At 44.0% G+C, this 21,064-nt stretch overlaps 1 protein-coding gene across 1 annotated transcript in view; it reads right to left on the bottom strand.

Moving 5' to 3' along the window:
• Positions 1–7,750: 7,750 nt before the first annotated feature.
• The window catches only part of LOC309602478 (zinc metalloproteinase-disintegrin-like NaMP), a 32,363-nt gene continuing 19,049 nt past the window's right edge, over positions 7,751–21,064 (bottom strand). The window contains exons 12-24 of the mRNA XM_082336072.1: positions 20,539–20,669; positions 19,532–19,709; positions 18,474–18,563; positions 17,838–18,033; positions 16,476–16,578; positions 15,744–15,900; positions 15,016–15,096; positions 14,366–14,444; positions 12,789–12,879; positions 12,332–12,431; positions 11,586–11,663; positions 10,490–10,552; positions 7,751–10,387 (exon numbers count right to left, since the gene is read on the bottom strand). Of these exons, the coding sequence (XP_082192198.1) occupies positions 10,355–10,387; positions 10,490–10,552; positions 11,586–11,663; positions 12,332–12,431; positions 12,789–12,879; positions 14,366–14,444; positions 15,016–15,096; positions 15,744–15,900; positions 16,476–16,578; positions 17,838–18,033; positions 18,474–18,563; positions 19,532–19,709; positions 20,539–20,669 (1,380 nt within the window). The 3' untranslated portion in view covers positions 7,751–10,354. The remainder of the gene's footprint in view (positions 10,388–10,489; positions 10,553–11,585; positions 11,664–12,331; positions 12,432–12,788; positions 12,880–14,365; positions 14,445–15,015; positions 15,097–15,743; positions 15,901–16,475; positions 16,579–17,837; positions 18,034–18,473; positions 18,564–19,531; positions 19,710–20,538; positions 20,670–21,064) is intronic.

Below are 21,064 nucleotides of genomic sequence, written 5' to 3' on the forward strand. Positions count from 1 at the left end.
GCAAATATTGCCAGGGAAGAAACAAAAATAACACTGCAAATATATCTGGTTATGGTTGAAGTCGTGTGTTTGATGTGTAACAAGATGTTTATGTTTCCTTAATGTACTTTGCCTGTTTCTGGTGGCTCTTTCTGGAGCTCCTGGAGTATCTGCACATGGCTTGTTCCACTTCTCGCTTAGCTTTCCTGGCTGTGGTGAAGACCATGGGCTCGGCAGGGTACAGTCACAGCTGAAGGTGCTCTGTAAGACAAGCAAAAAAAGTAGGACAAGTGCAAGCAATGAAGCTATAGAGAACGAGAAGACTTTCTTATAAGATCTAAGTATGTGCTTAAAACGAAGCATATGTTAAGATTCAAGGGCATTGGCTTCACTGAAGTCCCTGTAACGCGGGGCAGAGATGGACACCCAGCGTGGGTTTTCTACTAGTGGGTTTGTGGTTTAATACCAGATCACCTTTCCTCCCTGACCTCTGCTTCCCTGTTCATAATGTGAAACCATACCCCTGTTAGAGAGTTTCTAGACCTGGTTGGAAAAGCATAAAAGACTTAGGAAATGTAGTTTCTAAAAACTTCACCATAAAAATATTTAGAGTTTTCCAATTGATCTAATGAAAAGTGATCATTTTGGGGAGGAGGAAAGAGGTCGGTTTGGGTTTTTTTTTCTTTCCTCCCTTCTCCTTTCTTTCTTTTCTTTGTGTAAAAGAAATAATAAAGCAGAAATATAGACACCAAGGAAAGGGAAATATAGGAGCCTAGGAAAGTGGGAATAAAACTGCTCTTATTCTCCCTTCAAAATAAAGAAAGTCTGCCACAGCTGAAAAACGCCTCAGCAATCATGTTGAAAAAGGACCACTTTTTCACTGCATAAAAATCAGTAGCCATATTAATTGCAGAAATACCACAAGATGAAGTAAGTTTTGTCCAGCTGAATACAGTGAGCAAAAGCATACACACGGGGCAAATAAGTAAAGAAAACCTCCTGACCACTTTCTTTTAAGTGTAACGATTACTTCAGTTGCTCATCAAGTTTAGAATTGATTATAGATTTTGGTTTTCAGAGAAATCAAATACAGAATAATTTAAAATAAATTCTGTTGGAGGGCTTTTATAAACATCATGTGCAAAACACACCAGGTCCCACTGGCCACATTTCAAAGGATTGGCTGGAAGAAATAGTAGCTGGCTATAAAGGAGGAATTAACAACTTGAATAATACATGTGACAGAAAGAAATAAGGTTGACCCCAAACCATAGCACTATAAAAGCATTCTGAAATGAAGATTTCCGTGTGATGTTAAACATTTTCTCATTTAATATCTTCTATATGTCGGGATGGCATTAAATACCCAGTGTGCTGTACTTTGGTGGGCAGTTCCACATGGTTTATATAGGCATGCTTGTGTCTATAGCAGTTATACACGTGTATGTGGCGGTTAACACGTGCAGCAGCCTTTATCTTCATGTACCAAAGTATTCTATGAATGAACACAGCCTTCTTTTCATGGTCTACACATTCATACATAAATATGAATACATATTTCATATGAATACATAAAGCACCTTGGAATCTTTCAAACCCTGCGGATACACAGCACTCTTCAGAACAGAGTAATACTTATGAATAATAAGAGCAGTACTTCTTGTTTTATTTCATGAGTGGAGGCAGCAGCCAGTGTCTCTTGGTGTGTTCTAGCCCTTGGGTGAGACGACCTGAGCTGGTGTCTGGCAAACGGGTCCCACCGGCTCCGGGGAGGGACGAGGCTCTCCCAGGGGTGTCCAGGAGGGAGAGGAGATGCTTTCCGGGCTGCGGCGGGGGGCTGGGGACCAGCACAGCAGCCTGCACAGCTGGGGCTGTCTCCTGCCACCCCATTTTGGCAAATATCGCAGCTTGCGGGGAGCCCTGTGCTGTTCCAGGTCAACGATTCGTGTATCACAGTATTCCAGCTTAAAATCCACTTGCGTGTGGGGAGGGCACAGCCCAGTTCTGTGGGCTCCAGAGAGCGGTCAAAGGTTGAATCCTGCGCAGGGAGAGGAGAATTCACCAGAGAACAGATAAGTGCTGCTTTCTCTTTTGCAGCTACTGCTTTCAGATGGGAAGATGGGTCAAGTCAAAGTCTTAAGATTAGACCTGCTCCAAAATTGGGTGGAATTGCAAGGCAAACCCTGGCTGAAGGGGATGGGATCTGCCCTTGGTGACAGCCACGGCTTGCTGGAAAATGAGCAATGTTAGCATTGCCAGCTGGGGTTTTCTTTCTTCCAAGATTCACAGTGACAGGACCCACTGCACCACCCACACTACACAGCAGGGTCAAGCACCAGCAGCTCTCACTTTACAGAGCAAGGGTGGTCCAAATCCCCAGCTTTTGCAAAACCTCCCACTATCTGCCTTCTACTACAGCTCCTGAGATACGGTTTGCATAAATACGGTTTGCTAAACATGTCAAAATCAATCCAAGTGAATGATGCTATGCAACTTTGAGACGGTTTCCTCTACCCAGGATCATATAGTGACTTTCCTAACAAGACATGATGCATAAGCTCAGCAGGCCAAATATTACCACCTTTTTTCATTCTGAGTAACACTTTCTAACAGGTTTATTCCTGGTATAGCAACTGCTGGCCCATGAATTTTTTAAACTAATAGTGGAGCTTCTAGGCTACTCCTACGTGTCATGGGGTACTCTGCAGATGCTCAGAAGATGCATGCATGTAACTGCTTCCCCCCCGCTTCCGTTGGGCATAATTTGGCATATATCTCACAAACATCTATGCTGCCTAGCACATTTTAAATAAGTAATGAGAAGGCACTATTCTTCTGATTGCAGCGTTCCTAATGATGGCAATGATTAAGTAAGTGATTCTAACTCCATGTCAGGATGGCTTTTAAGGCAAGGAAATGGTGACATGAATAAGGAATAGGTGTGAAATTAGTAACATAATCATTCAAAGGAAACAAAACCCATGATGCAGGTATGAGTTAGAGCTCTTGCTCATTTCTGAGAGAGGTCTTGTGTTTCCACTCTGGTTAAATTGAAAGAGTTTTGGGTCAGGGCTTATCAGTGAGAGAGGGAAGTCTGCTGGTTTATAATGTCTAGACAGCTGCCGAGGTATATTGATAAGTGCACAATTAGAGCTCCCTCCCCTTCCCCTTTTCTGTGGGTTTTGTCTGCCTTGTGACTCGTGCCGCTCAGACCCGCGGTTAGGAAGGAGACTAATTTTGGCACACGGTGTGCTAATCCAGGCCAAGCCAGGGCCAAGAATCTCTAGTGACAACCTGGAAGGTTTAGGTAACCCGGGTTCACAGCGTGGTACACAGACCAACTGCTGAACACCCCAAAACCGGGAATCCGGTGCTCTTCCTTCCCAGTGCCTCCAGGACAGCGCGCATTCATTTTAATTCACCTGTGTTTTGGACAAAAAGGGAGCAGTTCCACTAGGCTATCTAAGGTTCCCTGTCCTCATTTGTAGATCTCTTCCTCCCTGCACTCTGCAGTGGGTCATTAATATTTCAGGTTTATTTTCCATTCGGCTACATGCCTGCAGCACACAGCTGATTCTAGCATGAAAAATTCACAGCAAATTACAGCTATCCGGAGGTCTGGTGATTGCTGGATGAGTCAGGCCCAGGGGCCCGCTGCGGTTTCTCCCTCTCCCCTTTTTTTGTGCTGGGCTGCTGCTGCAGCGTACTTGGACCTGGGCAGGGTTATTTGTTTTCCTTTGCAGGGCTTCAACAGAGGGATTGTCAAACAAAGATCAATCCCAGCAGGGCGGTGTGTCAGTAGATTGTGTGTTAAGAGAGGTGGTGGCATCAGAGGTTTTTAATAAATGCTTTTGTGTTGTTACTGTAAGTCACTCCTGCTATTATAGCCTAGAAAAGACCGACACAGGCCCCTTTGTGTGGGCTACTATAAATGCACAAAAAAGAGAGTGGGGATCCAGAAAGGTGCAAACGGCAAGGCAGTTAGATAACCTGTCCCAATGGGCTCAGCCCAAAAATGGGGTTGGACATCCCCTCTGCAGCCAACGGAGGCATGTGAGGGCCTCTGAGTTTGGAGAGATGAGGCAGATGAGAAGAAAGAGGAGCCGGTGTCCTTATTTTGAACGTGCAAAGCTGAAGCACAAGGAACTTAAGGCTGGAATTGAACTTCCATGTGAGTGAGCTTAATGTGCTGGGTGTGTGGAAGATGCTAAACTCTTCTGAAAAGCCAGCTCTTGATTGCAGCTGCTAAGTGCCAAGAAACCTGACCACTGGTGTGGGAGTGAATCCCGTAGCACCATCGGAGGATTGAAGAGGGACTGTTGCCTTGAAATTTGTCTCAAAGCTACATGAGCAATGTCACCTAGGCAGTGGGAATTTTCTTGCTGTTCTCATATGTGTCTGTCGGGAGCGAAGGTGTCGTAAGCAGAGAAGGGAGAGGGGTGGACTCGTCACAGAGTTAGATGCCCAGAGCAAAGCATGTAGGCGCTCAGTCGGCATCTCCGAAGGGGGTGAATCGTGTTCATCTGTTTCAGTACCTTGACTGGGAGACCACGCTATGGGTTTTTTGTTTTCTCCTCTGTTCAAGACATCTCTTGGGTTTTCTACTGTTATGGAACCTTCTCACAGGCTGGGTAGCAGGGATTTTTGGATGAGCTAATTTATAAAACATGTTTAGCAATTCACTGCAGCACTTTAGTGCGACATACCCACTGACGGGATTCAGGGACACGTCTCTCAGTGATAGCTGCAAAAAATAACATGGAAAATACATTACTCCAGTGCACTTAAGGACGTGAAAAAATAGATTCAGCGTATGGCAGAGAGCAGTTCATTTCTCTCTCCATGCATGAACGGATGTAAGAAAGAGATCTTTTCTGTATCTGCAGCACAGAGTAAGTGCACCTGGGCTCTGTTCTCACCTGTACTGAGACTTGCTAGAAAGGTCCTCCGGTCTTTCACAATGATTTTTGACTGCTGAAGGGGAATGCCTCCATTTCTGAAGTCCTGCTGAAGTTGTGTTATTCTTTTCTTTTATCCTGTTGCTTGGTGCTGTGCACTCAGATCTATTTTGTCAGGCATGTGACCAAGGTTTCCCCCTGGGTGCAGTGGCTTAGACCAATCCCATGGAAACTGCTTTCCCTTTTTTAATAGCTCTTGCAGACACATCTATCAATATTTCAGCCTCTACTTTTTTTCCCCTGGACCTTCTAAAGGCCGGGGCCATGCATTATGTGGAATTATTTATGGATCTAATGTCAGTAACAGCCAGTTAATATCTGTGCCACTTTTCTGAAGATTGCTTTAAAGTGATCTGGGGGCCAGGGCAATCGCTGGCAGCCCGACAGACAGCCCTGCTCCTTTCCCAGGGCCTCCCATTTCCTCGGCACCAGAGGAAGATTAGAACATCCAGCAATGCCGTACTCGGGAAGTTATCAATAAACGGATGATTAAAGACTGGCACTTCTCAGGCACTGGTAAATAACACTAAGTAGCTGCTGGCTGAGGTTTACATTTACTGATACGATCAGCCAGTGGCAAAGGCCATCATAGTAAGAGCCATTTGTTTCGTAGCACTGGAGAGCCATTAGGCCCAGTTGGGTGGTAGACAGACAGTACGGTCTGAACTCTTAGGGTCTGTCAGCTAGGAAATCTTCAATATTTCCATGACTTTTCCATGATTTGCACATCAGTGGATTCAACCTGCAGCTTTTTATTCACTTATTTGTTAAGATGGTAATGATTTATGCAGTACTATGAGGCTATGAAAGATGTACTGGTATGAGGAAGCAAAAGGGGAAGAAAATTCTTAATTTCAAGTTACAAGTGACATTTATTATTCATTTTGATGAGGGCTGGTAGGACAATGTTTTCTTTTCCGGTCAGTAAAACATGAATCAATTAGGACTGCCTCTTGCTGTGTAGAGCTGAAAGCATGTACTGTCTATGGTGTCATGTTTGAAGGGTTGGGTTTAGCCTATTTATTAGTTGTCTGGTGCCTCTGTGTCTGAAAATCTGAATGTGCTACAATCTCCCCACTCTTCCAGGCTGATGGTGTCCGTGTTAATGTCTCCCGAATCTATAGCTCAAGGTCAGAGGACGCAGTAAATTCAGAATTGATTCGTTTGAGGTGATAGCAGTCATCCGATAGCAAGCAAGATTAGCTTCTTTTCCATGCCCCATTGCCCTCTAATGGCCAGTGTTGAATTTGCACAACAAAATGGACAATTCAGAGGGCCAGATAGGAACTACTGAGGAATTGGTCTGTTGTGATGGTCCAGTGTGTGCCTTATTTTCAAGAAACCCCCAAAACTGTTCACAGCGAAGATTGGTTTGGGCGTGCAAAGAGCAAAAGGTTTGCTCTCTCCTGGTAGCACCATCCCTCAGAGATGGAGGGAGGGAAAAGAGGGATGAAAGAGTGTGGTAAATTCAGAGATTGAAAAGAAACAGAAAAAAAAAGACATTTTTGTTTTCCCATGGAGTAAGGGGAGATGGAGGAGTAGAGTGCTCCCTCATACTAAAAAAACACCACAACACCCCAAAACCAGTGGTAAACTGCTTTGCTTTTGGGCTGGGAGCAAGACAAGGGTCCGGCACATGGCTCCTGCATAGCAAATGCAAATTCAGTCGGTGTCAGTTCACTGGTGGTGATTGCACTGTGCCAAAATCCCTTCTGCAGATTACTGTATGCTACCAGCGGGTGGGCTTGCTGCTCTGCTGTACCGTCTGTGTGGCAAGCCATGCTGGGCAAGGGACCCTGAACCAGGAATAAGGGAACAGCTGGACCCGGATCAAACTAGTGCAATTCGGTGAAAAGTGTGAGACTGCAGAGGGAAATGCATCTGATGATGTGCTTCTGGGGCTACATACTGCAGGCTCTTGACAACTGCAGTGCTGAAGATGTCTTCAGTTTTCTTGGGTTCACTTTCCTCTTGCAGTAGAGGCTTTTTAACAGTAGATGTCATCTTTGCATAACAGAACAATAGATTGTACCTACAGACGGGCCCTTCTGTGCAAGGCCTGGCTGGAATGACAGAACGTGTGCTCCATCGCAGGAGATATTCTGACCTGTCCTATGGATGCTGGGGCCAAGAAAAGCTGTAAATCGTAAACTGCTATAGGTGTGTGCTCTTATATATTTTTCTTAGGTTTCTACTGCAAGTCACTGCTGAAGATGGATGCTTGGTCTCAGTACAGCACTCGCACTCTGCTTGGGTGCTGGGGTGCAGGCTTTGCTTACTGAAAGTGTCCAGAAATTACGGAGGTTTGAGCCCGTACAGGTCAGAGAGAGCACTGGTTTCTGCAGGAGAAAGTAAGCCCAAGCTCCATGGTTTAGGAGTTGAATCTTAGAAAGATAATTAAGAAAAAGCAAGTCTCTAGACTTTAGCTGGCTTCAAACCTCTATAGCCTTGGAAAATTCTTGAGTGCTCCCAAAGTGGAAAAGGTTGGAAACCATGAAGAAATAGATTTTAAGTTGGCAGAAAAATTGTGATGTAGTATCTTGTCAACCCTTATTATAAATTTAAGTCAGCTTTACTGGTTACCTTGGCAGGTTTTGGCAATACCTGTGAATGATCTTTTTGGTTCAAATTGGGAGTTTTACGGATTTTGCAATGTTACAAATGATCCCACTTTACACTATTGTGATGTGTTTCATGTGCAAATGATGATCTTTAAAAAACAAAACAACCACCTCCAGTTTAGATAGAATACCTCTAATACAGAAATCTTTGTAAATACATTAATTACAGTTCATAAAAAATAAGTTCTGAATCTTTACACCATAGTCAAATACATACAGATTAAAATCCATTTCTGACTGTGCTGGTTTTGCCTGGGATAGAGTTACTTAGTTTTCTTCATAGTAGCTAGTATGGGGCTAAGTTTTGGATTTGTGCTGGAAAGACTGTTGATAACACAGGGGTGTTTTAGTTACTGCTGAGCGGTGCTTACACAGAGTCAAGGCCTTTTCTGCTTCGCCCCCCACCCCACCAGCGAGCAGGCTGGGGGGGCACAAGGAGCTGGGAGGGGACATGGCTGGGACAGCTGACCAAAGGGGTATCCCACACCATACCGCGTCGTGCTCAGCGTGTAAACTAGGGGAAATCTGGCCAGGGGGCTGCTGCTCGGGGACGGGCTGGGCATCAGTCAGCGGGTGGTGAGCAATTGCATTCTGTATCACTTGCTTTGTGTATTCTATTATTATTATTACTACTACTACTATTATTACTATTTTATTTTAATTGTTAAAATGTTCTTATCTCAACCCATGACTTCTCTCACTTTTACTCTTCCAATTCTCTCCCCCATCCCACTGGGGCGGGGGAGCGAGCGAGCGGCTCTGTGGTGCTCAGTTGCCAGCTGGGGTTAAACCATGACACCGACTCCAATAGAGAAGCGATCATCCAAAGCGAGAGAAAGCTATGCTCTTCCAGTAAAATCTGTCCTAAACTAAAAAACCCACCTCACTGCTCAAACTGAAGACTGTAATTTCATCACATCTGTGTTTTGCAGAGCATACATCACTTGATTGGAAACCTCAAAGCAAGCTGAGCCCAAAAGAAGAAATTGGGTTTTTGTATGCGTTTCTGTATCAGAGACGATGGGTCTGCAGTGTGCAGCTGCAGTAACAGTCACTGTAAATAACAAGGCTCTGCATTTGAAAAGTAGCTGTACAGTTATGTGTTCAGTATCTGAACAAGATTACGTGGATCAGGATTTCGGCAGGTGTGAGCTGGTTGGCAAACTTGAGTAGAAGTTTTCAGGCCCTCTGAGGATTGGGCTTTTTTTAAAGTTCCAATAGGCCCTGGTCAGAACAAGTACAGGTAAAGGTTAGTATGCACAATGTTGGCCCAAGGCCCCAGATCTTGTTTTGGCAGTTTGGCAGCCATGTGGTCTTCTCTAGCAAAGCCACTATGCCCAAGGGCTGGAAACTGCCTTCCTGAGCCACAGTGTAATCGATTTGGATCTGTGTGCTGATTTTGATCCTGATCCAAACCCAAATCCAGTTCAAACTGGAACCTCTATAAAATCTTGAGTACTTTGGGTCCCAGGCAATTTTGGTTTTCTCTCTCTCTTTTCTTTTTTCTTCTTTCCCCCCTCCCCCCCGGTAAAATTTTTGTTCCTTGAAAAACACTTCTGTGTGCTTTAACTTAAAAATATTGATGCCAACCACATGAATAATATCAGTGCCAATGGTAACAATAGCATCAGTGCCAGCACCCTCACAGTATTATTAACATCAATGCCAACAGTATCATGCAGATCCATGCCAGCAGGCCAGTAGTGTCAACAGTGCTGATGCCAACAGGCCAGAACGAATGAAGAACCCCTCAGTAGTAAACCGGTGTGCAATGCCTCATGCTCCGATGCTGTCCCACAATAACAAAGCCCAGCCTAGTTCTCATTAGCAACTTTACAATAACACACCCCGGTGCAAGAGCAATTAAATAAAAACACCAAGGTGTGTATATCCTGGAAGGGAGAAATACTCAGATATTTCTGGAGCTGAGGGGCAAATGAAATAAATGATTAAGGATTTTGTTGACTGTGCTTTTCTGAATTTTTCTGTCCAAGTGCAATGGTGGCAGCTGGAGCTCTTTTTAAACTGGCACAGCCTGAGCTCTGGGAGCACTTGCAAGCAGCAAGTGGTCTGACTCCTGCGTGCTTTGCTTTTGAGCGTATCTCCAGTTCTACCTACTCAACAGAGGAATCTTGTTTAACAGGTAATCTAAGGATTAATAAGAGAATCCGATCCAGAAGGATCTTTCCAGAATCAATGCATTTCCAATGTGTGATCTTATTATTCCAAGGCTAGTTCAGGCCTTGAGGACACAAGCTTTTCTCCAAAGGGCAGGAAGGATTTTTTCTTTTTCCAGAACTTGCAACTTGCGTATGAAGGAGAAGGTCTGGTCTATTGCTGAAGAGAAGGCTGGCAAAGATCCAGGAACGTAGCAAAAAATTTCCCATTTACAAACATGGAGTAGCCATACTTTCCCTGATCTTCTCAGGTCTGTACCCAGAAAAGCAGCGTAGATGCAGGGCATCCCAGTGCAGCCACATCTTGCGGTGATGGCCTAGGAGTTAGGATGTGTTAAGCAGCTTTCGTAACTTACTCCCAGTCTACACCTCAGTGCAAGTAGTGATTCTGCTTTGTTTCCTTTTGGACAGTAGCTTGATGTCATCACCGAAGAGTTCCTCGCTGTTTGAAAACCAAACTTTCTCTTTCAAAGCAGCTGTCAATCAGTTCTTTTTTTAAAGAGAACAGGAAGACTGTCTTGGTTGCCTTTGCCAAAAGCGGAGGAATCCAGGGACAAACAAGTTGCCCCTGAAAATTTCTTGATATCTTGGTATCTTGATCAGCCCTACGTCGGAAGCTTCATACTCTGGGATTAATTAGAGGTTTTAAAGCCTACATGAAAAAGAGAGAGTTAGACAAATCACAGTGCGCCCAGTGCAGTTTCAACCAATTACATCCTGAAAGACTTGCTGTTCACACTTGAACTCAGGTTACCTTCGGTGGAGGTGGAGGTTTGCCTTTGGGAACGGGCAGATGAGCAGGTTTTCTCTCTGGTGCCTACAACGAAAATGTAGTTTAAATGTCATTAGGCTTTCCTGTCTGAGCAGCTGCCGAACCTCCTCAGAGCTCAGCTGCTGCTACGCTTAGCTCATATATTTACTGCTAAATTTCCTAGCGGAAAAGCTAGGGGTGAATTAGATTAATCTGTCCACATACAAGAAGGCGCAATAATATAAATACACAAGGGGTATAGATCTCCTGTTTCGGAAGACCACTGAGCTATTCTCAATGTGTAAATTCATCTGTATCTCAAGTATCCATGCTCGACCAGACTGCTTAGGAAGCTAGAGCTGATCACATGCTCAAGGTGTGTGTTGAGGAAAGCATCTCTAAAGACAGTGGAATTTAAATGTGTTTTTATAATCAAGCCGGTGTGTGGGTTTTTTAAAAATTTTCTTATTGAGTCCTGATCCGTCATTCTTTATGCAGTCAATACCATGCAACTAGGTTGCTAATGTGAAGATGGTTTGTACACCCTTGTATCAGGTGGGCAGGGGGCTCAAATGCTGAGATAGTAAATATTTGAGGGAGGCATTTTTATATAAGTAGGATGCTTTGGGTTTATTAATGGCAAATATTGATATTCTTCTGTTTTTTTAAAAGAATAATAATAATAATAATAAAAATATATATATGCACATTGATGGAGATCCCTCACAGGTGGCATCTTTAGAGACTACCAGATCTCCACAATACAGGGACCATTGCAGACATCTGTAGTAGCAAAGATGCTCATCATTTGCACTGTGTTTACACCTGAAATCCCTGTTGGTTTGGACTCCAGGTACTATTGCGAATGAGATGTGCTGGTGATGGTGTACAGGACTCCTTTGCACAGATCAAGAGTATCTTGTGCAGTTTAGGATTACATGGCAAAAAAAGGTTACTCCTACCCTAAAGAATATGTGGTTTGAATGTCTGTGATTTTTTTTTTTTTTAATCAGAGTCAGAAACTGAAAATACTAATTTGCAACCGATAGTCATTGGCAACTCAGATGAAAGATGTGAAAAGTTGCAGGGTTATACTTACAAAAATCTCTTCTGTGTGAGAAGAGGTTGGTTTGGTAGCAGGAACAGGAGGTGGGGGACCTTTTGGCCTTATGACAGGCTGTAAAAGAAGAGAATATAAAATATATTGACCCTATGTACACGTTGCATATGTGTGCATCCAGATGTTCCCATGGAAAACGTGCAGGCTTGTGTTCTACATAAAAAGTGCATTAACAGGGGTACAAGGATACATTCATTTCAGAAGCAGGGATGCTTTATGCTAGCTGGCCCTGAGAGAACATACAGGGCCTTATCTGGAGGGCAGTGCTTTCCCCAGCCTTTGCAATCAGATTGTCATTGCAGTCCGCTATGGTGTGAACTGGTAGGTGCTATCTGCCCTAAAGCCAACATGAAAACAAAGAAATTCTCTAGAAGTACTTATGCTCTGGAGCTGTGGTTTGTTCTGTAGTGGAAGTATGGGAAAGAGAAGTTTCACCATTCATCTGAAAACAGGAAACAGTTAAATTGGATGGAGCCCTTATCTTGTGTGTTATCTTTGCATGCCCCTAATAAGCTGCAAACAGATTACTCAGGGACTTAGTGCCATGTGCTTTCTCCACTCCCTCCTCATGCTGGGAATCCCAGCGCTGTCCTCTCAGCCCTAGACAAGCATTTTGAAGCCCTCTTGGAAATGTAGAGCGCTTTGGCTGGTGGGTTTTGATGTGTCGACCACTCGGTTACAGTCCCAGGGAGACTATAGCTGACCCAGCACCTCCCCACTCTTACCTTCTGGGCAGGTACTGCCAGGACAGGGTGTTCTCTGTGTCTTTGTTCTTGATCCACAAAGACTTGGTTTGTGGCTCCAGGTCCCCTTCTGGTCTGGTAGCTATGCAAATATTACGTATAACTGTAAATCTTACTCTGACTGAAGTAAAAAAACCTGCTGAAGTTGAATTCCTGCCTTACTCCTATTGGTATGTTATCTAGCCATGTCCTTTATTTCTTTCTTTCTCCCCCTTATTTTAATTATTTAGGATTGATCTTGAGAGCTACAGCTTCAAGTCTTCAGTCCTCTCCCAGCTATGGGATTTCTGAAATAGCTCAACAAAGGTCATGGAGCAACTTCCTTGGCTTTCCAGTGTCTAATTCCCTCCACCCCCTTCGAAAGCCCCAGCTTAAAACCTATCCAGAAGTTGCTTGGCTTTAGGGTTTTTTTTTTCCTCGATGGGGGTAAGCATTTTACCTCTTCTTGAATACTCGGAAGCGGATAAGTAACACTGCTGCAGTTGCTGTGACGGCGAGGACAACCAGCACACTGGCAACAATAGCGAAGCCTGTCAGGGTGAGAGAACATAAGTTGCTATTTCTTAAAAGATCCACTATTACTAAGCGGTTTCCCATCACGACCATTGGCAAAGTAATTTTTTTCACAAGGTCTAGACCCTATTTGTCCTCACTATTGCTCAAGCTTCTGGCTTCTTCTCCTGCCACAAATGGCGATGGAGAGGAATGTATTCCTGCCATTTTTGCCATATTTGAAGACTGTGGTTATTGCCTCAGCTGTCCTTGGGCTAGCCCTTTCCACCCATCCTCGGAGACCATTTCATTGTCATTCCTCTCCTCTTTCTCAAAGGGTGTTACCCAAAACTGGGCACAGGCCTTTAGCATTTGTCCTGGTTTTGGCTGGGATAGCGTTAATTTTCTTCCTAGAAGCTAGTATAGTGCTGTGTTTTGAATTTAGGATGAGAATAATGATAACACACTGATGTTTTAGTTGTTGCTACGTAGTCTTTATACCAGTGAAGGACTTTTCAGCTTCCCGTGCTCTACCGACTGAGAAGGCTGGAGATGCACAAGAAGCTGAGAGGGGGCACAGCCAGGACAGCTGGCCCCAACTGGCCAAAGGGCTATTCCATACCATAGGACATCATGCTCAGTATATAAACTGGGGGAAAGCTGGCCGGGGGGCCGCTGCTCAGGGACTGGCTGGGCATCTGTCAGTGGGTGGTGAGCAATTGTATTGTGCATCACTTATTCTATGTGTTCTTGTATTTTTATTTTATTTTATTTTATTTTCCTTTTCTGCCCTATTAAACTGTCTTTATCTCAACCCACAAATCTTACTTTTTTTTTTTTTCCCTGATTCTCTCCCCCATCCCATTTGCGGGTGGGAGGAGTGAGCGAACGGCTGTGTGGTGTTTAGCTGCCTGCTGGGTTAAACCACGACAGCATTGTACACGACTAAGGCTTCCCAATTTTCCTTCAACAAAGCTATTTTAAAGCCTCAACCAAGCCACAATATTGAGAGCTGATGGTGCTCTAGTGAGTGTGGAGAGAGGACAAAAATATTTAATAACAAAGGCTTAAATTTTTTTTCTCCCAAACACATAGAAATCTGTACACAAAGTATTTTCCCTCAGAGGTAGATCAGTTAAAGGCCAGCTCCGTGCAGATGATAAAGAAATGAACTTGCCCACCTCCCTCACAGCAAAACCTCTGGGAGCTTGCCTCCACTCAAATTTGACAGGGAGCTAATATGGTGTGCTCGTTATCTCAGGATGGAGAAAGGAAAAGCCTGCTATTCTAAATAATCTCCTGGGTGTATCACCTCTGTCGGTTAGGAAGAAAAATAGCTTGCTCTAGTCATTGATCCAAGCTGCAGCGACTTAAAGATGTGCAGAAACCGGAGACCTAGGTATGCAATGTTTGCAAAGGAAGAGTCTGGCACGCAGTGCGAGTTAGGGCTGTTTCAGTGGAGTTAAAGCAGCTCATTTCAGGCAGCGGATGACAGTACCCAGCGTGTGGCCGTACAGCACTTACTGGTAACTGCTGACGAGCTGTCGCAGGTTGGTGGTGCCCATCCTTCTTCACACTGGCATTGCAACTCGTGGTCACACACCTAAGGAAGCAGAAAGCCAGGACTATCTTCAGGTTGGAAATGTGAGTGAAGCTGTGATGTCATAAAATTTCAGTGGCTCTGGATCAGGGTCCTGATCAGCTTATTGAAGCTAGGTCTGGAAGCCCCCTCTCATTTCATTTGGACCAAAACTGAGCAGAGAGAGTTAGCAGTTTTGCCCAGTAAAGGACAGGCCTGACCGTCTGCTGTCGTGTGCCTTTTGCAGGTGTTTCTGCAGTGAAAGCTATAGTACAACGCACAAAGCGGCAGAGTTGGTCTTTACACCCGTAGGTCTCTGAATGCTCAAATAATATGAGCACAATTATCTTCCCAAAGCAGAAGATGACCTGAAAGAGAATAGCCGTGATACTGTGGCTCAGAGGCAGAGCCAGGCACAGAAAATATTGATGCTGTATCAGGCTAGATTTGCTTTCATAAACATATAGGAAGCTTCTGACTCCACAACTCTTGCAAATTCCTATCCCAATGACTTAAATACTATCGTCAATAAGGTCTGTAGCTGATATGCATAATTTTTTTTTTAAGTTAATAGCATCAAATGCTCATATCTTACAGCATGTCCAGTACACTTGGCAGAGCAGTTGGTTGATCTAAAGACATCTTCAGCATAAACACATTCTCCATTGCTGCACACCTGAAATGTACAGGGCAAATGTTACCAAAGTGATTTATAGCTTTCAGAACATGCAGAGCTTGCACATTATTGTGTAAAGTGATGAAGAGTGAAAGGAGGCATAGGAACAGGTCTGCAAATCACTTAAACCTACATTAGGAGTTTGATATGTGGATATAATTTTTCATTCGACCTTTGGGTATTTTATAGCAAAGGGGAGTGACAAAGATGTACAGACATCACTGCTTTCCACTCCTCTTCAATCCTTCATCCTCCCGGCCCCCAAGTAGAAACATATAGCAAAGAAATTGGACATAGCACTCCGTGATGCCTAACACATCCATTATGGAAATAATTAAAACCAGTAATATATGTAAGATCTTTTAACCCTTCATGCAAAGGTATGTTTCTGCTGCCACGTATATTTGTGTCGCTGAAAAACAGTAAGACAACAGTCAAGCATAAGGAAATGGGAAGGATAGCAGTTTGCTTTGCTACTGATTTGCGGTAGATGTAAGGCAGAAGTTATGGCAAACCAGATCAGCAGAAGTTTAGTGCCCACTTCAGTTTTCTCTGTTTAAAATCTTTCTTGTCTGGCAAAAGAGCTAACGATATAAGCGAGACTGAAAGAGCAGAAAAAATAAGGAGAAAAGCTTTTCGCTACTAACCATCCCATTCCCGCACTTTGTTCCATCAAGAATCATCCCTACGTCTGTTTCTCCATTTCTAGGAAAACTTGCTTTGCAGGACTCGAAAGTCACCAGGCTCCCATCCCGAGGCATCTCGCTCCCCCCAGTACAGAACAACTTTCCGCACATTTTATCTCTGGAAGGAGAACAAGGACTGCTAGAACAACGACATGGCACAGCAAAACTATCCGAGCTGGCCTCTCCTCCAGCTTGAATTTGTTGTGCCCATACAGGAACTCAAAAGAAACAGCTGCAGAAGAGAATTTTGGTTTGTGGTGTTTTCAGGTCAGTTCGCAAGTAGAAGGTGGCAGGTTCTTAATTCCTCTTGAGCTTATTAGGGAGCCCACAGTAATTTGCAGAAATGAATATTTAACTGGCCTCAGCTCCTGAGGTTCACCTCAGGTTCAAGTTCCCTGTCAAAAATCCCTTCCCTGTACTTACCTGCATATGCACGCACACACACGCAGTCATCCTCACAAGCAGGCATCCACATATATATGTACACACGTGCTCTTTCTCAGACTGATCTCATGATTTGGAAACTAGTTTTCTCAGAATTGTCTTTACCACAATATTCAAACTGAACAAAAGGAAGGAACACACGGACATATGTGCCACCTAAAATAGCGCACTCTTTCCTTCTGTCTCTTAATTTGAATAGGAATGGTCTCTCTTCCCAAATCCCAGCAAGTTCTGTAACACAGTGCTTACTTTTTTTTACACGGGACGTGACTACCTTTTTCTTTTTTGCAGTATCCATAATATACCCCTTTCTCGTTCATCCGGTAACAGGAAGCTGCAGCATCAGTAGCCTCTGTGAAAGAAGAAAATGCAATGGGATTAGTTTAGGTTCTCTGCCTGTGAAAACTAGAAATATGCAATTTCCTTTACCTGTTTAGAAAATGGCCTTTCCCAGTGAAGTTACCCATGGGCCTAAATGACTCTCTCTGGCACTTCATGGATTAATTCTGCAATGTTATTCTGTACGCAGAGCAGAACCTATCCTGTGTGTTCTCCCTCTATCCAGTACAAACCAATAGACCTTACCTAAGAGAAGGGACGTAGTCAGAACTGGAGATGGTTTAGGACTGGGAAGAGGGTAAGCCACCACATACATTCAGAAACATAAAGGCATGCTAAATTTGGACATTGTCCTGCTTTTGGCTGGGACAGCATTAATTTTCTTCCTAGTAGCTGGCATAGTGCTGTGGTTTGGATTAGGATGAGAATAATGTTGATAACGCACTGATGGTTTAGTTGTTGCCCACTAGTGCTCACACTGGTCAAGGACTTTTCAGCTTCCCATGCTCGGCCCGGTGCGCAAGCAGCTGGGAGGGGGCACAGCCAGGGGGGCTGACCCAGACTGGCCCAAGGGCTATTCCATACCGTATGATGTCATGCCCAGTATAGAAACTGGGGGGAGCTGGCCGGGGGGCAGCGATCGCTGCTCAAGGCCAGGCTGGGCATTGCTCAGCGGGTAGGTGAACAATTGCGTTGTGCATCACTTGTATATTCTTTTATCATTATTATTACTGCCACTACTTTCTTCTTCTGCTGTCCTATTAAACTGTCTTTATCTCAACCCCTGGGTTTTACTTTTTTTCCCAATTCTCTCTCCCATCCCACGGGGGGGGGGGGGGGTGGGGGGGGTGGGGGTGTTGAGCAAGAGGCTGTGTGGTGCTCAGTTGCCGACTGGGGTTAAACCACAACAGACATTAATTTGAAATACAGACATTTCCTCTTCCTATCAAGCAAAGAATAGTCACCTAGCTCCATTCCAAAATTATCTTAAAAGCATTATGCAAAAGAGGAATACGCTTAGCACTTCCCATTTCTCTAGAAATGTATTGCATTGTACGCTCTGAGCTTCAGCTCATGTGATGATAATCACTTACAGTGTTAAATATTAAAATAATGATTAAGTGTATGCTAGAAACTAGAATTCATTTATATAGACATGCTGTGCCTGATTTACAACAGGTCTTTAATGATTTGCTAGCAGACAAAGCCTACCTCTATTTCTCTCCTTTGACCTAGGGAACTTGATTTTTCTCAATGCCAACTTGTACTCACGTGGTCCGAAAGCAGCTTTGCACTGGTTTTCTCGGGTGGGACAGTTTCCCATGTAGCAATAGCCTTCGCCGTAGTTGCAGGGATGTCCGTTCACACGGAATCGATCCGCCGGGCAATTCGCAGAAAAGCCGGTGCACATCTCGGCCAGGTCACAGTCATGCTTAACTGCTCGGCAAATAGCTCCTGATCTTTTGTACTGAAGTGGGGGGAAAGCAATGCCACAGTTAACACACCGCTCTTCCATGCTGTTTAAAAATCGCACTGAACTAGGAGGCTAAAATTAGGGGAGACAAATCTTATCCTTGCTGTACAAGTCGCACGAGGGGCCAGGTCCGTATCTAATGTAAAGTTGGTTATGTGAATTGACAAGATTTTTGCCTGGTTGTGCCTCAGCTTTTCTTTAGAGGAGAAAATGGGTGATCAAAATGCTCATTTCTCCAGGACGTTGAAAGATTGAGTGAATTGATAGTTGTGGTGTAGTTTGGGATGGACAAAGTGCTTGTCATTACAGTGTTATGTCAGTAATTACAGTAAAGAGGATTGGTTCTTTTGAAAGGTGTATTACTGCTTTCTCATGGGGGGAAAAAAAACCAAACCCAGAAAATATGAGAAACTAGAGATTAAAAGGGGTCTTACTTGGCAGTTTTCACAGCACTCTCCGTGTGCACACTTGGAACCTGCCGTCAGTTTGCACGTCTCGGGGTCGCAGCAGTCATTTGTGCACTCCTGTGACAGAATCAGCAATCAGAGCTCTGGTACGCTGCCTTGGGGTTTGGTCCCCTCCGTACTGCGTCCTCAACGAACCATCCTGTACTTGGTTATCGAGGGAGGGAAGGACACCTCGGACCTGCGCTTTGCTTCTCTGAAAACCATTTTCACTAGAAGCCATGCCAGCCATTGTGAGCGAGCGCATAAAGAATCATAGAATCATAGAATCATAGAATCGTCAAGGTTGGAAGAGACCCTCAAGATCATCGAGTCCAACCGTTAACCCAGCACTGCCAAGTCCATCACTATACCATGTCCTCAAGCACCACATCTATCCGTTCTTTAAATACCTCCAGGGATGGAGACTCAACCACTTCCCTGGGCAGGCTATTCCAATGCCTGACCACCCTCTCGGTGAAGAAGTTTTTCCCAATATCCAACCTAAATGTCCCCTGGCGCAGCTTGAGGCCCTTTCCTCTCGTCCTATCACTTGTTACTTGGGAGAAGAGACCGACCCCCACCTGGCTACAGCGTCCTTTCAGGGAGTTGTAGAGAGCAATACGGTCTCCCCTCAGCCTCCCCTTCTCCAGACTGAACAACCCCAGCTCCCCCAGCCGCTCCTCACCAGACTTGTGCTCCAGACCCCATACAAAGTGTGTTTGATTATGAAAGTGCTGGTAGAAGTTGTGTGGGGAACTGGCTTATTTCTGCCGAGACGCTTTCGTATGTATGGCTTTCTGCCATTCTCAGTTCCTCTGTCAACACAGCATGAGAAACCCTGCAGTCATCTTTCCTGGCATTTCGCATGCGCTTTATAGGGGTGATTACACTGCAGATCAGCGACTTGATGACCGCGTTTCTACACAAATATTTCAGCTAGCTTTGAACTGGCCGCCTCAGATACTAACAGAAGCCCGCTACTGTACAGCCTGAATAAAACTCTTTGCCTCTTCTAAGTATTGTTTTATTCCCAGTTATGCAGATACCTCAGGAGTACCACAGTCGCATTCCTCTCCTTTTTCCACAAAGCCATTGCCACAGGATGGAGGTGCTATGATGCTGCTTATATCTGGGATGTTTGTTAAGCATTTTGGCATGTCGCTCAACATGTATTTCTCAAAACTTTGGAGGCTGCAAGAGCTGAATTTCTTGGGGATGATGGAACTATATTGAGAAAGCAGGAGGATTTACATTAGGATCGGCATAGGCAAGAAGAAGCGATACCCTTTACAAGAGAAATGAAACGAGTGACCATCCCCTGAACTATTGGGTACAACCATTTTTCCAAATATATATATTAATAAATACAATGGCTATCTCCTACTTATAGCAGAATAAAAAAGTGGAAACAAACAGATTAGAAAAAATTAATGTACTAAATGCAAACACTACGTATAATAAATCCCACATCTCAAAGATTTAAGCATGGTCTACACAATTTGTGACTGGATGCTTCAGGCATTAGGAGTTTTCCACTGGGATGTTCAACTAGAGAGGCTCAGGGTGTTCAAATAGAGATGAAAACTGAAGTAAATTCCTATCTAATGGGCGTTTATTGAAGGTGCAAGCACTTTGTGTGGTTTTCACAGGAGACATCTTCAGGGTAGAGAATAAAAATACACTTTAGGTAAATCTTGGGGAAGCTCTGTCATCTGAGATACCACAGCAGTTTCATGCTATTGTCATTGTAAGGAAGAAATTATTTATGCTTTAATGTGAAGGCCCCTACCACACATGCAAAGCTAATGTTAATCAAAAGTGACTAAAGTTGGGTTTGTTTGGGTTTTTTTTTGGGGGGTGTGGGGGGAGGTAATCCATCTGGGAATATCTTACAAGGGCCTGGAATGTCTTCATTTTTCTCTTCTTTTTGTATCATTTGAATGGAATAATCTCAGAGAACAAAAATAATTTCTACTCCATTTTGGAAACTGGCAGCTTATCCAAAGCCCATCCTTAACTGCCCCATGCATTAACTTTTTATCCAGACTCCTACCTGACAGTATCTGTCATGATACAAACTTTATCGCTACACGTGCAGGCTTTGGTGTCGTGACTCATGCCCAGGTTGTGTCCCATCTCATGTGCCATGGTAGCTGCAACTGCGATTTCATTTCTGTTGTGATCCTGCAGATATAACAATAGGCTGTTATTTCTACGAGTATTTTAGAACAAGTAGGAACATCAGAGAAGCCATGTGGCTAAGAAATAGGACAACTTTTCTTCAGGTGAAATTATCCTCACTGCTACATAAGGATTGATATGTTGTTCAATCTATGCATGCATCTATTCCACAGTTTATGCTGATTATATTATAATAGCAATGAGATGATACCGCTAACAAACATGAGTAAATTGGTATAATGAGTTTTTAAATAAACACGAGGAAGTTAAGCTGCCAAGTAAGAACTGAGTGTTAAGGAGAACTGAATATCTGAAACTCTTAATCCTCTCTCTAGATAGCTGTCTCTGTGCTTAGGGTAATTACGCGGGTGCGATATAATTATTACTCATTACACCAA

Source organism: Platalea leucorodia (genome assembly GCF_965183815.1).
Source record: "Platalea leucorodia genome assembly, chromosome: Z".
NCBI lineage: Eukaryota > Metazoa > Chordata > Aves > Pelecaniformes > Threskiornithidae > Platalea > Platalea leucorodia.